Genomic DNA, 18,330 nt, shown 5'->3' on the forward strand with positions numbered 1-18,330 from the left:
ATCTTCAAAGCTAAAAATCAAAAAGAAATCAGAAACAGGCTCCGAGTTGCACTGCGCAAACTACCACGACGTTTCTCTCTCCTTAAGCAGGAAGCACAAACCTGGGCAATCTCCTCGGTTTTCCTTAATTTCTCCTCCCAGGTCACAGTCATTTCCTGGATTAGCTTCTCTGATTCTTCCAGCCGGTCTTTCAGCTCTGGAGATTTCATTGCCTACAAGCAAAATGTTTATTTCATGAAACGTCTGTACAATGCCCTGAAAAAAGAATTCGCTAAATCCAGGAGGACAAGAGGAACCACCTGACTCTTCTTAGCTCTACAGCTCACTGGGGTCCCTGACCTGCCTAAGACACAAGGACTGTCACTGACCCACAGCATCCAGACTGTGTGGGTCCCACAGACTCACCTAGTTATCCAGTGGGTTTGAAAGAAGACTTAACCTTTTCATTTTTCTCTAACCTGTTGTTACTATGAGATCTAATTACATTTAGGGAGATAAAAAGTTCAAGCTACCAAGGGCTTATTTTTTTAAATCTCAATAGGTCTAGACTCATATGTGTGACTCATTCTACTCTTAATTGATGACTTTGGGTATTTCTTCAAGTATATGCAGACTAAATTTGCACATGTTGAAAACTGGACGGTGTTATTGATACCAGGAAGACAGAAACAAACTTTCAAAGAATCTTGATGAACTGTAAAATTATTCCTGTAAAAACAGGATAGGATTCAACAGGCAAAAATACAATCAAGATAATTGTTTTGACCATGTAATTTACTGTTGTACTACCAGAAAACAGGTCATGAGAAGAGGGCTACGGCCTCAGGCCCAAGAAAGAATCGCACAGTGCCTGGAAATAATGGGAACAGAAATGCTAGTTAAAGTAGGGATCTTGAATCTGACATTTCATCCCACTTTTGATAAAAGGATAAGCATTTGAAAATATTACGTATAGAATGGATAAACAAAAAGGTCCTACTGAATAACACAGGGAACTATATTCGATATCCTGTAATAAACCATAATGGAAAAGAATATGAAAAAGAATATGTATACAACTGAATCACTGTGCTGCACAGCAGAAATTGACACAACACTGTAAATCAACTATACTTCAATAAAATAAATTTTTTAAAATAAATCTTTAAAAATTAATAAAAAAGATTTTTGGTTAGAATTGTGTAGGTTTTAAATTCAGTAATGGAACATAAACATCATACACTATAGAATGTACAAAGGATAGTGAAACAGGGCAGTTTTAAACAGATGGCTACTTCTGCTATATTTTTTCCTATGAACATAATTAACCCATAACATGGAAAAACTAGCTTATTATGGTGTGCAAGACCTCCTTAGGATTTCTGTTTGGACTTCAACCTGTGAACATCTGATACAACACAAATCTGTTTGATTCCTCTTCTAATTAGCCTATGCACGTTCACCACCATTTGCTGCACTAGTATTAAGTTGTATCTATTTTTGTTTCAAGCATCTCTCTTTCTCTACCCTATTCTACTGTACCTCTTTTCTCGTCGGCTGCCTATACTGTGGAAAGAAACATTTTCTCAATTCCCCTTATTCTCTCCTATTCAATCCTTTAACACCTGTAAAAACTATCTAAATTTCAACTATGACAACTTATCTGTCCTCCTTTATTACTCATCTCAAATTTCTCTTCCTATAGGAAATTCAAAAACTCTACTCATCACTTATGGCCCTGGGGGAAGAAAAGTCAAGTTCTAGCTTTACTGGATTTTCCTAGACCCATAATGCTGCTCGGCTGTGCCTCATACCTCTGCTTTGGTTAGCTGCTCTCGGAGTTTTTCTACTTCTTCTCGGAGGTCCCGGATAATCCGTGCATTGGGATCCTCGTTCACCACAGCGTGGTTCACGATGTTCTTGGCACGATCTGCATACCGCAGGGTTGAAAGGGTTTCGTCATAGTTGTCAGCGGCCGGACTCACAGTAGCTACCATGGCTGTCTTGCTGTTACCCCCAAGACTGTCCTGGAGAAGAAAAGAACGTGAATACCATTTTAAAGTTGGAAGAAAACATCATATGGGAACGCTGAAGCCCCATATGATGAGATAATGTCCCAAGGTCAAACACAGATTGAAGGACAAAGCCAGGACTTAAGTACAGGTATACTGGCTCCCAGTCCCATGCTCTTTCTTCGCTGGCAAAAGCTACTTTTCTGCAAAAGGGAGCTTTGGTTTTTGAGAAAGAACTGGGAAATACAATGAAGCCCACACTTATTTCAGTTTAATAAAAATTAATTCTAAGTCAATTTGTCCTCTTTTAACAGGCAACGTGATACCATAAGTCAGCAGACTGCTCAGAATAAAAAAGGATGCTTTCTTAAGTGCCTACAAAATCTCCCTGAGAAGACTGAACAGTCGTAACAGTATTTGATCAAAGAGTGATTACCTACAATCTACTCCATAACGCCATGTACCTGGAGTCTCTGTGAAGCCTGAATAATAGCTCAGAAAGTGGTGCTGTTATAATGCTATCAAGCACCTTGTAAATTTTTAAAACATAAGGTACAATTATGGTCTTAGAAAACAAAAGATACATTGAAGGTACTTCATCGTATTCCATCTGACAGCACTTCAAAAACTACTGAAACAGGCTTCAAGTTCTATACAACCGCTTCTAGAGTTCAGATAAGGGTGATGAAAAAAAGACATTCATCTCCATTAGAGAAAACCGCTAAAGGGACTTTAGGATGGGCTTCAACAAATTCAAAAAACGACTTCCCCTTGAGAACATTAAAAAATAACTAGATATAACTCAGGATTACAAAACAGGACTTGGGAAGTCAAGTCTACCCCACGCCGCTTCGCCACACAAAGGCTGCATGAAATCCAGCTGCGCAGGCGGCCTCTGAGACGGCCCCCAGAGATCTACGCCTCCTGGAATTCACACCACCATGTCTTCCCCTTCCCTGAGTGTGGGCGGGACTTTCTGATCTGCCTCTAAGGAAGAGAACACAGAACTGATGGCTTGCCACATCTGAGATTAGATTATAAAAGACTGGCTTCTGTTGTGGGTGTTTTCTCTCACTCAGGGAAACCACTGCCATGAGATGAGGCAGCCCGAGGAAGAGACCTCAGGAGTGAGTTTGGAAACACATCTTCTGACGCCTGCCCACAAGCACTCAGGTGAGCAGATCCAACCTCAGCAGCCCGGCAAGGACTGCAGCCCCAGATGACGCCTGCACTGCAGCCACGGGAGAGACCCCACCCAGAACACTCAGGCTGCACCTGGAATCCTGACCCAGAGAAACTCTGAGGTAACAAATGATGGCTGCTCCCAGCTACTGAGTTTTCAGGGTAATCTGCTGCACAGCCATAGATAACTCCCACTACTCTATCTCAGGATGAGAGTTACCCAGAAGACTAGACTCAATGCCCCCTTTCAGTAGTAAAGTATCACTGAATTATAGACTCACAATATTAGAGAGAACACTCAGGCTGGCCACTAATGAGGAATTCATTAGATCACAAGAAAGCCAACTCTATCTTTGGGCTGCATTAACCAATACAAAATTCTTACTTTTGAAGATAGAAATGTTTTCCGTTATCAATATTTCTAAAATTTGCTTGAACCACCCGTGATTTATACACCTTTGTGCAGAGATTATTCAGTCCTCAGCCTTTTGTGAATTAGAGTATTAGTATCCCCATTTTACTGATGAAAAACCAGAGGTTTGTTCTGACAAAGGAGGTTAAATACCTTGCCTACAGATCCAGAACTAGTGAAGTGAAAACATTCCTGCCCAGTTGTATTCTACCTTCCAGTCCAATATGATTTCCACTCCCTCACAGCTACCCACGATAGCACAGTAACAAAATAACACCTGGCAACAGAGAGAGTTCAGACCTGAAGCCTTTCCAAATAGTTCTGTCCTAGTGCCAGAAACAAAATTGTTCCCTAGGTGTTGCTAACAGTCCAATATAATCACAAACAGTACGTCCCCTTATTCATCCATTACTAAAATTTTGGTTTTCCACAGAAAACACAGCTAAGATAATTATATCATTGAAGGAAATAACTCTTCGATGCATGAAAAGGGAGGAAATGAAAGTAATCTGGGCTTTAGGAAGCAAAGGCAATTTCTGCAAAGTCTGGATGACTGCTTGCTTCACTCTACTTCCAGACACTGATCTCACATTGCTGGTGCCCAGCTTTGGCAACTTCCAGAAAGATGTCAAGAAGAATCCCATGCACGTTAATGGAATTCAAATGTCATATATCAAGATCACAGGAATTACATCTCAGGCTGGAATTCAGTTCACAAGCAGTGCCGTGGTGCACTGCTGCCCTTCCAGAACCACTGCATTCTCTTAGCCCACAGGAAGAGCAAATGCGGTTGGGTAGAAGGGGATTCGTAACAATAACTACCACAGGAGAAAAGCATGCATACTGTGCTTCAATTTGTGCTGAGAAAAGGAAACCTGGCAAACAACAAATACTTGAAATTTTTTTTTTAATACTTGACATTTTAAAAGCCCTTGTGCATGAGCAACAATATGCTCATATTCAAAAATGGCCTCATGCCATCAGCAAAAAGGAAACAGCAACGAAAGAACTGGCACTCATTCAAGGAGAAAGTATACTGCTTCTTGTTTACTCTTTAATTGTTTAATTAGGCAAATCAGATGAGCTTTGTTTCAAACGCAGAAACTGCAAATTAAATGGACATGAGAAAGAATTTTGGAAGTCGGAATCTTTTAAAGCTGAAAGAACTCTTTGAAGTCACCTAATCAAATTATTTCATTTTACAGATGAGAAAATGAGACCCAGGAAGATTGACAGGCTTACCAAAGGTCATAATGCTAGTGCAGAGCAGAGCTGAAATTATTCATTCATTCAACTTTTCACGGAGTTTACCATCTAGAGGGCAATGCTGGTGAGCAAATACTATATGCTAAGAACTAAAGTAGAGGTAAATACAATATGGTCTGGGAAAACAGAGAAAAAGCAGAAAGCCCAGTCTTGAAAGGTTAGAAAAGACTCCCAGAGAAAGTGACATTTGACACCTAAAGATGAATAAGCATCACCTAGGTAAAGGGGATGGGAGAGGGAAGTAGGAAGAGGGATTGAAGAGAGGAGGAAGACTGTTCCCAGCAGAGTAAGAGCAAAGTCCTAGAAGTAAAAGTATTCATCACTCAGCTAGAACTGATAATGTCAAGAAGCAAAAGCTGAACACTGACAAGTAGGGAAGGGCCTAGTAAACCGCAAGTCTTTAAATAACTTGGACTTTATCATAAGTGCCCCTGGAGAGTTACTGAAGACATTTAAGTTTAAGAAGAGTATTAATTTAGAAAGACAGCAACCTAACTGTAAAGAACGGAATGAACTAGGAAAGCCCAGGAAAGAAGTTTCAATCACCCAGGCGAGAGAAGAAAGCTTTCATTATTCATTAAGTAACTGGCAGTAAGGATGCAAAAAAGTAGATGAATTCCAAAGATATTCATTATTGGAGCAGTCATTACAGGAAGTTACTTGATGTTAAGACCTATATTTAGAAAGTCACAGAGAGAAGAAAACATAATCTTAATATGAAACAGTTCTCCACTGACCACTTACCAAATGAGTAAGCGCTCAACCCTGCCTGAGAGAAGAGCAGTCACATCCATCCCCATCCCCCCACGTCACACCCCCACCTGCCAAATCACCAAGTGTGAGCAGTTTCTCTGACTCTAAGAGCACTACATAATTATAATGTGAACACAATGCAAAAAAAAAACTTTAAAAAGAAACTGCAAATCTTATAAAGGATGAGCAAGTTTATGAGTTGGATGAAAGTCACAGTGGAGAATACTAGCATCATACCAAGTCAAACAAGGATCAGGAAGAATTAGACTAATTGAGAATTAAAGAAGGACATAAAAGACACCTGAAGGGAGAATGATTTGTGTAGCAATGGATTCCAAAAGGCTTTGGGGAAAACTGTTTAAACCCCAGCATAGGTTTTACAAAAATGCCCCTACTTATGATCTTGTACAAAAGTCAAACATCGTAAAGAAGGTCATGTAGTTTTTCAGGAAAAATATGACAAAGATCAAGGAAACTATTCATTTTTTTAGCCTAAGAATTAACACATAGAAGTTACAATCATAGCCTAGTTTTATTAAACAGAAGATAAAGAGAGCTTTTTAAAAAAGTGTTTAGTTTTGTTCTTCAAGTTCAATTATATTCAACAGTTTCTATCACATTTGGTAAAAGTAAGGTGCTTCTCTTTCTAGTGAAAAGAAACCTTTGGTAAGAAGAGCACAGCCTAGGCAACAGAAGATGGGCAGCAAGGTCAGCCCTGGATTCCAATCTTGGTTCTGTCACTTGCAGGTTCTGTGTCCGTTGTCGCATCTGTAAAATGGGACCACCACCATCTGCCTTCCAAGGAATAAATGAGATAATGTATGTGAAGCACTTTGCACAGTACCTGATTCTCCTGACCCAAGCTCTCCTGGCCTCCAGCCTATGCGATGGACACTCAATGATTAACCTAGGCCATTTTAACTACGCCAACTTAACAAAGTATTTCTTATTGTTGGGTTAAATGGACTGAAGCAGCAACACTGGAACGACAGGACAATGAATATTCTTTTAAATCAAGCACATCCAGAAATCATCAGGAATGATCAGGAGATGTTTCTATGGAAAGTGTGAGGAAGAAGTATCATATTGAGATTTCTTCTGGAAATTAAACAAATGAGACTTCAAGGTTAATTACTGACACTTGAGACAATTATTTCCTTGGTAATTAAACGTTTTATAATATGTATCCCTTTAATTCAAGAGTTATTTACAAGTGGTTTTTTTTTTTTTTTTTTGCGGTACGTGGGCCTCTCACCGCTGTGGCCTCTCCCGCTGCAGAGCACAGGCCCTGGACGCGCAGGCCCAGCGGCCACGGCTCACTGGCCCAGCCGCTCCACAGCATGCAGGATCCTTCCGGACTGGGGCATGAACCCGTGTCCCCTGCATCGGCAGGCGGACTCCCAACCACTGCGCCACCAGGGAAGCCCTACAAGTGGTTTTTAATCATCAAATTTTGTTTATCTTTTTGTTTTGTTTTGTTTTATTTATTTATTTTTGGCAGTGCTGGGTCTTTGTTGCTGCACGCGGGCTCCTCATTGCGGTGGCCTCTCTTGTCGTGGAGCATGGGCTCTAGGCGAGCGGGCTCAGTAGTTGTGGCTCACAGGCTTTAGAGCGCAGGCTCAGTAGCTGTGGCGCACAGGCTCAGTTGCTCCGCAGCATGTGGGATCTTCCCGGACCAGGGCTCGAACCCGTTTCTCTGCATTGGCAGGCGGATTCTTAACCTCTGCACCACCAGGGAAGTCCCTATCCTTTTGTTTTAAATTTCTACTTTTATTGCACTTTGGCCAAAGGAAGTAATCTACCTGATTTTCTACTGTGGCAAATTTCACTTAATAAAGCATGCTCAAACACTGTGTAGAGTTTTAGAAAGTAAAGTTGAATACTAGTAAAGCCTTTGAGAGGGTGTAGAAACTAGAAGAAAACCCTACTCCCTTTACAAACATGGTTCTCTAAACATGTCAAAAGCTGTGTTCTCTACTTAGCTGCCTGCGCTTAACTCATCTTTATATGCTCAACGACTAGCACAGTGAGTAACAGGTATTCAATAAATTCTTGATCACTGAGAAAATAAGCCATCACACAACTAAACAGGGCTCACAAAATTATTTTTCCATTTTAAAAACATTTTTTAAAAGAGCATTAGGTAAAATATTTTATTCCGGGTTGGCAACTTTATAAGGAGTTAAATTGTCACTAGATTTGATATCCTCTAACTTCCAGTCCAATACCTAATCCACCACACCAGCTCTATCAAGACCAAAGGGAATCTTGAAAGACTAGAAGAAACCTGGAAATAGTCTCTCTCTTCACCAAACTCCGATTACATGCCATTTTCTTCTCTCTCATGGAATCACCCACTTGTGTTACAGTATTCTGTGTACACAACTTCTCTCCCTTACTGGACTGAGTGATTACAGGGCAAGGAGAATCTAGCGTTTCCTTACATCCTCCTCACAGCGCTTCATACAGGCTTTTTCTTCCTCATTTCCATTTCTCTCATTCAGGCTGAATCAATTAACCAGTGAATGACTGTGTGCTCTACTCTATCTTTTAACAACAGCTTTAAGCAGCTGAAAGCAAATTAAAATGATCATGAGTAGTCTGGAAGTTAAACAGAAAAAGAAGATCCAAAATGTCCATCAAACAAAAGGAGTCTGTGAGAAGGAAGGAGCAGTCCAGCTGGGTCTGGAACACAGTGGAAACCCCTTTCCTATGACGCGCTCAGCTATCAGATCAGCACTAGGTCCTGTTCTAGTCCCCAAATCTCAGAGGCGACTGTGCGATTTGGTGTGCCGCAAACCCCCCTGCTTCCGGGTCCTGGTGAATCAGAAAGAAACCCATGCTTAATCCATTAAAATTAGGACTATCATGTAAGAGTCTAATGATTATAAATTTGAACACTGATGTAGGAAATTATAATTGGGAGAAATCAATAATCTACTCTTTATTCTTCCTTTTCACCAACCACCAAGACCATCCCAGAAAGGGGGGAAAAAAACTTACTTTGAGCAGCCAAGTGAGAACTGAGTCACGATATGGAACAAATTTATTCTTGTTTTTGCCAGCACCCTGATCTGCTAGGGCTGAGATAACCAGACCGAGGGTTGTGAGGGACCTGCATGGTGCAACAAACCGTAATAATCGTAAAAACCTGAGTGTATCAAATGTCACATTTTAGCACAAAGACTGAACATCAAGATGCCTTTGTACCAGCACGAGAACAGCACTGTTGTCAGCATTTTGCTGCTCAGGTTAAGAACACATAAACTCTAAATGCTGATATCCCTCTAATACTACTGTAAGCTATAAAATTGCTTAGTTCAATTTTTTTTTTCATTTTTGTAAAAAAAAAATGTAAGCTGTAAACCATTAGGTCAAGATAATGACACAAATACGACATATCTTTAAGAAAGGATGCCACAAACACAATACGATTAACTAAAACATAGTACAAGGCAAGAACATTCATATATATATAAATAAATAATAGCGTAGCATCTGGATGATGGTATTCTATGATCGCCAGCTGGTTACTGATGACTGTCTCACTAAGTGTCCTTCTGGGAGCCACAAGGATGGAAAAGATTCCTGCCCCCAAGGGGCTAACAATATAGCTTAAGGTAAGAAAATGTATAACCATATGAAGGACTTGGTGCACAAAATATTACTTTGTAAAGTAAAACCTTGGTATAAATAAGCACCACAGCTGTCATAAAAAGCAAAGCCCGATGTAGCCAGTACACGTTATTGTTTGTTCAGACAGTGACACCCACGCCAAGATCCACAGCTGGACTCTGATACTCCGATTATCTTTGTTTGTTTCTATAGCCTTGACCAGTGGCTCTCAACTGGAGGGTGACTATGTCCCCACAGGGGGCAGCTGGCCATATCTGGAGATAATCTATGTTGTCACAACTCGGGCTGGGGAGAGAGATGGCAAGTACTGCCGCCACCTAGTGGGTAGAGGTCAGGGATGCCACTAAACATCCTAAGAGGCATAGGACCACTCCCTGGGACAAAGAACTCCCTGGCGCCGAACCTCAATAGGGCTGCCCTTGGGAAACCTTGGACTTGACTGAGGTTGTGCTCCTCAGCCCCAGAAGGCCTCTCAAAAAAACATAAAACAGGCTCGGGCCCTTAAAAAATATCTCTGAAAAAAAATTCTACACTATAGCCTCAGTCATTCCGGAATCCTATTCTTTCAGTAACTACAGAAGTTCCCCCTTTTGGCTACTAAGTCACTGAAGCAACAGAGGCAGGCTTCTGGACAACTTACTTGTTGATGTTGCTGCCCTCCTTTAGCCTGTCACCTGCCGCTCCCGTTTTCGTCGCTCGCTCGCTGCCGGCTAAATCAACCAAGCTCAGCTTGCCCACTTTCTCTCCAGATGTCTAGGAAGCAAATCGACAAATACTAACAAACAGTTACAGAATACAGAAAGTGATACATCTCTACCGAATGAGTTTATTATCTAAATCCTTTATTAAAGCGTATCTGTTGTAATTTTAAAGTTAATTTGTGCTGCTACATAACAGTGTAAGAAAACTACACAGTCTAGTAGTAGATACACACAAAATTATACACAACTACGAATCCAGACAGAAAACTATCTCAAAACAAAACAGTGCCCCCCAATATGGTACATTTTGAAGGGAACCCAACAAAATCTTCTTAGAGAAGTATACAAAAGCACTATTCATAAGGTATAAATTTTAATATGTGAAACCACGCTTAAAATTTCATATATATTTACCAATAATCCTGAGAGAAAGTATTTGAATTTCTTATGATACAAAAAAATCTGACTTTTATACAACAGAAGGATCCCTCAAAGACCCAATGCTTTCTAAAATTTTTCATATTATTCATATAATAATTCCCTTGTTTCATAATTTCAGGTATTAAATTTACATATTTTTCTAGTTATTATACATACTGACATTTTCCTTTATCAAAAATGTTCAAAACAGATAGTTCAAAACAGATAGTTCAAAACAGATAGTTCAAAAACAGATAGTTTATACTTCTGCAGCAATGTAAGAAATGCGGGAAAGCAATGCCAAAAGCTATAGACTGGATCACTTTTTAAAACTTTCCTTTAAAGTATACATTCATACTTACTTCCATAAATAAACATGTTGCTAACAAAAGGGTATTAAGCTTCCCAAATCAAAAGTACTTTTGGTTTAAAAAAAAAAAAAGTCAGTATGTTTTTTGTTTTATGCTGAAAAGGAAATAGAAAACAAAGAACTTTTTGTCGTTGCACTAATCTTGCTGTGATGGTAAAAGAAGAAAAATATGCTCTCAGCAAATGAAAATCTTGCCAAAATACAGCACTTTGCCAGGGTGATCATTTTAGCTTCTGGTATTTGAAATTGATTCGCTGGAGGGTAGTAATAAAATATGCAAAAGTTCACATAAAAAGTAAGAGGGAAAACACAAATGTATGAGCCAACACAGAAGTTTTCAGTGTGATAGAAGCATACACATCTCTGGCTCTGTTACTTTTCATAAGCTTCAAGTCCAAATGCTCAAAAAATTATTCCACAAATCTAGAATCTTATAGTACAAGTTCTCCAGTATAACTTACTCCTTCTAACACTTTGCTGTTTAGCAGAAGGTAACACTTCAAAAGAAACTCCACTAAATCAGCTAGAGTATTATTAGCTTATACAGTTTGCCATCAGAGTTGAAAGCTCAAAAAATGCTATGGCAGAGACTATGGGCCATCAGCTTGTATAACTTCTGTTCCAACTTCCTTTATTTGGAGAGGGTGGAGAGCTAAAACCTACATTTCTCAGACTCCCTTGCAGCCAAGGCTCAGGATGTGGCTTAGGTTCTGTCAATCACATATTCTTGCTTAAGATTTAGAAGGCAGAAACAAAGTAGAGGTCATCCCCCTCACCCATTTTGGCTTATTTTCTGCTGGCAAGCAGGAGTGTGGATATATGAGTTTTCCTAAAAAGGCGTCCCAGCTCACATTCTCCAACTACCAGGGCTCTAAGAAGGTGGCCTCACTGACTCCTGTATCTTGGATCACAGCTCTGGGGTGTGCCTGGAACTCACAGGTCTGGGGGTGGCCTCAGGGGTAGTACCATCCTCACTGGATGAGATCTGTGCTCTTCTGGAGGTTATTCCTAGAGATTTAGTCTAGAAATCACTCCTCAGAAGGTGTACCAACAACTTTGTAATCATCCAATTCCCTCTTAAATCCCTTTCCGTTTACCTAGAGTGGCTTCTGTTTCTTGTCCTGAGTCCTAATTGATACACATGCCTGGCTAGGACTTTAAGTCATCTAACACCTGAAGGGAATAAGATAAACCATGATCCACTTTAGAAATTAAAAAAAAAAAAAAAAGGTCATGTATCTGAACACCTACCCCGGACTTCACATCATATAAAGTGTGTGTGAGGGTGATTTTGAAGACTGCATGTGATCGGCTGCTCTCCTCATTCATGTTGGTTGCAGCAACTGTACGAGATTTGTTACCTTCAGACATCAAAGATTCAATATCCTAAGTGGAAACAAGTCATAGACACACATTTCATTATCTAATAAACATTAAAACTCTGCTATACTACGAAATGCATTCCAAGTTTCACTACTTAGTCAACCACATTTGGAGTTTACATTCTGTTTCTCGATGAACATTATGCCCCACAGAGTACAATACCCAGCACTATCTCTGAAAACTCAAATAAAACACATTATTTACTGTAGGTGCAGAATAAAGCAGCAGCTCTGACCAAGAATTAGAAAAGTTTAGAAGCTACATGTTGAAGTCCCACAAGATGGACAAACATGCCATGCCAATCCTCATCTCATCTAGAAATCTGAAAAACTTTAGCTTCTTTAATTATAGTAATAGAAGTTAATTGGTAAATCCAATTAGATTGTATAAATAAACAGCAAACAAAAATAATTTGTAACCCCTTCACACAGGCAAAGCATTACATCACCGCATTGGTGTATATCTTACCAGACCTGTTTTTAAAAATGAAGACATCAAGAGACTAATTTTCTGCACAGATTCACTACTTCATTGCCATTGTAACTAAAACAGAGACAGCATAATACACTCGAAAGATCATGGGATCTTTGGGGTTTTTTTTTTTTTAATGTTATAAGCTCTAAAACAGTTACTTAAGCAGTCTGAAATCTAGTTTCATAAATAACAATACAGCTATGACATCATCTACCTTACAAGGATTTTAATGAGGAACAAGAAACATACTGTACTTGTGAGAGAGTGTACTAGTTGCCTTCCTTTATCCAGCCTCCTCTTGTTTCCAGTAAAGGAACCCCATCTTTAGCTGAGCACACTGCAGCGGAACTAAGAGACTGCACTTCCCAGATGCCCTTGCAACTCAGCCTGGTGATATGACTAACTTTTAGCGGATGAGACAAAAAGTCACCTGGGAATTCACCTTAAAGGGAATAGGCACACTATCACATGCTGGTTCTGAGCCATCCTGAACTATGAGAACAAGGGCATTACTAAAGACCTGGCTCTATGTGGAAAGCTGGAAGGAATCTAGATCCTAACAGCAGCTTTGGAGTCGCCATACCAGCCCTCTCACCATTCATTCATTTGTTCACTCTAATAAATACACAAAGCACCTACTACAAGCCAGGTACATTTTAAGATACTGAGGATACATAGGGACAAAACAGATAATAATTCATATTCCAAAGCACTTAAGTCCTGTTATATTATTTTCAGTTATATGCAGCCAAACATAATCCTAACTGACACATATATATGAAAAACTTTGAAAATAATAAGATTCTATTTTCCTATATAAATGAAAAAGAATAACATTTAAGGACAAATTCAACATGATACATAACAAGCCTCAAAGTAAAAATACTGCAAAAAGAGGTAGAAGTTGGCACCAGAATGGAAAAACAACAAAATGTAAAATTTACAATTTTCTAGATGTTCCAAATCCATTTTAGATCCATTAAATCTTACAATCCTGACACTTAATGAAAAAGCTTTATTCTATTTAGCCTACATTTTTTAAAACTAAATGTTTCTGGTTTTTTGTTTGTTCTTTTAATTAATTAATTTATTTATTTATGGCTGCATTGAGTCTTCATTGCTGTGTGCGGGCTTTCTCTAGTTGCGGTGAGCGGGGGCTACTCTTCGTTGAGGTGCACGGGTTTCTCACTGGGGTGTCTTCTCTTGTTGCGGAGCTTGGGCTCTAGTAGTTGTGGCGTGCGGGCTCAGTAGTTGCGGCATGCCGGCTCAGTAGTTGCGGCATGCAGGCTCAGTAGTTGTGGCTCGCCGGCTCTAGAGCGCGGGCTCAGTAGTTGTGGTGTATGGGCTTAGTTGCTCTGCGGCATGTGGGATCCTCCCAGATCAGGGCTTGAACCCGTGTCCCCTGCATTGGCAGGCAGATTCTTAACCACTGAGCCACCACGGAAGTCCCTAGCCTACATTTATTCATTGGTCTCTAATCATCTAGACATTCATTGATTTTTAATCTGTTGTCTCCTACATAAAGCTCTTTATTGAATCTTTTAATTTTTTGAATAAAATGTCTTTTTATACTTTCCAATCTCTCTGAGCTCTCAAAAAAATCTTGATCTCTCTTCACTGTTGCAGAAATAAGCTCTCAAATATCATTATTAAAACAACAATACCTAACATTTATATGATACTGTAGAGTTTTCTAAGACTTTTCACATGCACTATCTCATTTGATCTCCTCCAGGAAGCTTTCCTGGATACCGCCCTCCCTGGACACCTACATATCCACTGAAGGCAGGTATTCCTCCTCCAAACTACCATGAACCCTGAACAATGCATCTCTCACTGCACTTAAAATCATGTTGTTTTATAATACCTTTATAACATCTGCAAGCATCTTGAGGGAATGGACCACCTCATTCATTTTTTTTTATTTCTTCAGCACTTAGCACAATGCCTGGCATATAACAGGTATTCAATAAATGTTTACTAAATGAAGTAAATAGTGTTTACTAAATGAAGTATCATTGACCAAATGATAGAATGTGATTGATGAACAAAGGAACTAATGAATCTACCTCAAAAGATAGTCAAGACAATAAAACTAATTTCCATTCTAAAAATTAGGACAAAGAGGCTTGGTGAGATAGAGGAAACAATCCAGAGTCATATAGGAGTCATATGAGAAGACTGTCACCATCAACAGTCTCTGACTCTTAATTCAATGGATATTACATCACAGCTCACCCTACCCCCATTTTCCCAACGAAGAAAGCCTAACGGATTCACACAAAGCATAACTGTGAAGTTTGAAAATGAAGAGAACTAGTAACTAAAGGTAAAAGAGTGATTCTCTCAAATTAGAAACAGGCTTTGAATTCCAACTACTCAACTCATATTTTATTTCATTAAATCAACAAAATCATAAGCAACATCATTATTTTATGTACTACTACAGAAGAAAAAATACTGCCATTTATCATTTTAAGATAGAATCGTAAGGAATATCACAATTTTAGAGCTCATATAAATGGAAAAAATGTGTCTCACAATAGATGAATAGGTATGCCTTGCAAATATGTATACCTTCTCTCAAAATTAAACTGACCCAAAGCTTTTTAATAAAGGTTTTTGTAACTTTTTTACAAACTTTTTTGTGACTTATTAAGTGATGCTACCATAATTTTTTTTTCAGCAAAAGATCACAAATTCAACAACAAAAAAATTTGCTACAGTGAATTTTAGTAGTTCACATAAAGGATGTTGTTACCTTGTAGCCTGTGACAGCCAGTTTAGAAAGTCCATCGACATAGGGTCCCAACACACTGTGCTCTCTGACTTTTAACGTTTGACGGCTTCTGTTCAGTAAAAACAAAAGAATCAATTTTTAAACAATTAATCTGTTTAAAAGGACTCGGCCATGCGCAATAAAAATACATACTGAATTCAACAAAGATCCCACAAACAGACTTGATCCCAGAAGAATTTAAACCAAAACTTAAGATCTTGACTAGTAAGAAAAACTTTGTAATGTGGTAAAATTTCACATCACTCAAAAGGGTACACTGTGGGATGTCTACTACCACAAAGAATGCAGAGTCAAATAAATACAAACAATCTACTTGTCAGATCACAGAATGTGGCACAAAGAGCAGAAACTCAATAAATGTTAACTGTGCAAAAGAAAGAAAACTACAGACAAAACTCAGTCATGAATAAAGACAAACAAATATAAACGGACAAAAATAAAGACAACAGGCTGAATCTAACAGTGATTTAAAAACATAAAGTTGGACTGTCCCAGGGCTGCTAGGTTGTTTTAACACTGAACAAAGATTCATGCTCTTTACCACAATGATAGACTAAAGAGGAAAAAAATATACACGATCATTTCAATAAATGATTTCAATAAACTGAAAAATGATTCAATAAAATTAAATACTCATTCATGGTTAAAAAAATAAACCTCTTACAAACAAGGAACTAATAAAACCAGTAGAGGGCACCTGTCAGAAACCTAGAGCATACAGCATACTTAATGATATCAACCAAAAAATATAAAGAATATTTGATGACTGATTCTATGTCAAAAAAGCTCTTCAAAAAATCTAAACATTACAATTCTTTTTTTTGGTTGCACCGTGCAGCTTACAGGATCTTAGTTCCCTGCCCAGGGATTGAACCCGGACCACAGCAGTGAAAGTGCCATGTCCTAACCACTGGACCACCAGGGAATTCCCTAAACATTACAATTTTTAAAAAGAATATTTATTGATGGTAAGATTACAAGTGATTCTTGTTTTATGTAACTTATTATTTTCTAATGATTTGGAATCTTACAGTACCCTAGGATCAACCACCAAAACTTTACTTACTACTATAAAACTGTATATAAAATACATATAGAGGGCTTCCCTGGTGGTGCAGTGGTTGAGAATCTGCCTGCTAATGCAGGGGACATGGGTTCGAGCCCTGGTCTGGGAAGATCCCACATGCCGCGGAGCAACTAGGCCCGTGAGCCACAACTACTGAGCCTGTGCGTCTGGAGCCTGTGCTCCGCGACAAGAGAGGCCATGATAGTGAGAGGCCCGCGCACCGCGATGAAGAGTGGCCCCCGCTTGCCACAACTAGAGAAAGCCCTCGCACAGAAACGAAGACCCAACACAGCAAAAATAAATAAATTAATTAATAAACTCCTACCCCCAACCTCTAAAAATAATAATAATAATACATATAGAATATCTGACTTAGAATATATCCAAAGATCAGAACTATTACAACTTTTTTCCTTTCATATTTCTCTTTTTCTTAAAGATAGTGTACACTGCATTATCTCTTGAGTAAAACAATTCTATTACTACACAAAGTAGGCAGTGAATTAATAAAATCAGTACTTGAATAAAATAACTAGGTTCTCTCAAATAATCTTTCGCTGAAAAGGAATCACCTTCAGAGTTTTTAATCCATTCACTTTGGCTCTTCAGAAACACTACAAAAATCCTCGAGAAACTTTCATGGAGACAACAACAGCTAACACTTATTGAGCACTTACTATGTGCCAGTAAATGTTCTAAGACCTCAGGTCTATCAACCCAGTCTATCTTCACAGCAGCCCTCTGAGATATTATGTAACGTTATAATCCCTTCTGTACAAATGAGGCCTAGAAAGCATAAGGAACTTGCCTTGCCCAATAGGTAACAAGTAGAGGACCTAGATCCAGAGCCAGGTGATTCCAAAGCCCATGCTGTCAATTACTAAACTGTACACAAGACAAACATATAAGATATTACTAAAGACTATTAGCAAATCGTAGATAGTAAAGTTCAAGCTATTCACATAAGCACTGTGGAATATAAAACATGAAAATGAAGTCAGCTAAGAATTTCTGGAAAGAGTAGGAATTTCTGGGATCTCAAAGAAAGTGATGCTTTTCACAGAAATGAAGGTGCAAGAAAAAGGATTCAAGGCAGAGCCAGAAAAAGTAGAGGGGCACAATTTTTAGCAAGATGTGGCTACCTAGGCCACAACCTTCCTCCCTCTGGACTTCCTTTGGTTCCCTGTTTCAACATCTGTGCATACTGCCCTTTAGCCCCATTGGACAGCTGAGTCACTTTCCAAACCTCTGATTTCTCCACACCTCCATGCTCTGGCACAGGCTGTCCCCATGCCTGAATCGTTCCCACCCTGCTTCTCAGTGGACAAACTCCTACTCAGTACAAATTTATCAAGCACTCTCTGTAGAATCTTCCCTTCTCCTCCGGGCAAAGGCAGTCACTCCCTCTTTGCTCTCACCTATTTTGTGCGAGCCTCCTTCACAATTTAAAAGCATTATTGCATTGATTCATAAATATTTGTTTCCAAAACTCCCATTCTGTCCACACTGAGCTCTTCATCTATGACTGCAAAGTGCCTGGCATACAGTGATCACTCGATAAATGTTAAGTAAAGTTCTGTATAAAAACACTAAGTGCCGGGGGCTTCCCCAGTGGTGCAGTGGTTAAGAATCCGCCTGCCAATGCAGGGGATGTGGGTTCGATCCCTGGTCCGGGAAGATCCCACATGCCGCGGAGCAACTAAGCCTGTGTGCCACAACTACTGAGCCTGTGCTCTAGAGCCCATGAGCCACAACTACTGAGCCCATGCACCTAGAACCCGCGCTCCCCAACAGGAGAAGCCACCATAATGAGAGGCCCGCGCGCTGCAATGAAGAGTAGCCCCCGCTCGCCACAACTAGAGAAAGCCTGCACACA

General features: G+C 39.4%; 1 protein-coding gene across 2 annotated transcripts in view; it reads right to left on the minus strand.

The window, feature by feature from the left end:
- The window catches only part of KIF13B (kinesin family member 13B), a 187,670-nt gene that overhangs the window by 98,181 nt on the left and 71,159 nt on the right, over window positions 1-18,330 (minus strand). For both annotated transcript variants that reach the window (XM_030879140.2, XM_030879138.2), the window contains exons 7-12: window positions 15,350-15,437; window positions 11,983-12,117; window positions 9,881-9,993; window positions 8,608-8,719; window positions 1,794-2,006; window positions 102-212 (exon numbers count right to left, since the gene is read on the minus strand). In XM_030879140.2, the coding sequence (XP_030735000.2) occupies window positions 102-212; window positions 1,794-2,006; window positions 8,608-8,719; window positions 9,881-9,993; window positions 11,983-12,117; window positions 15,350-15,437 (772 nt within the window). The remainder of the gene's footprint in view (window positions 1-101; window positions 213-1,793; window positions 2,007-8,607; window positions 8,720-9,880; window positions 9,994-11,982; window positions 12,118-15,349; window positions 15,438-18,330) is intronic.

This window comes from Globicephala melas, chromosome 6 (assembly GCF_963455315.2).
Source record: "Globicephala melas chromosome 6, mGloMel1.2, whole genome shotgun sequence".
Lineage (NCBI taxonomy): Eukaryota > Metazoa > Chordata > Mammalia > Artiodactyla > Delphinidae > Globicephala > Globicephala melas.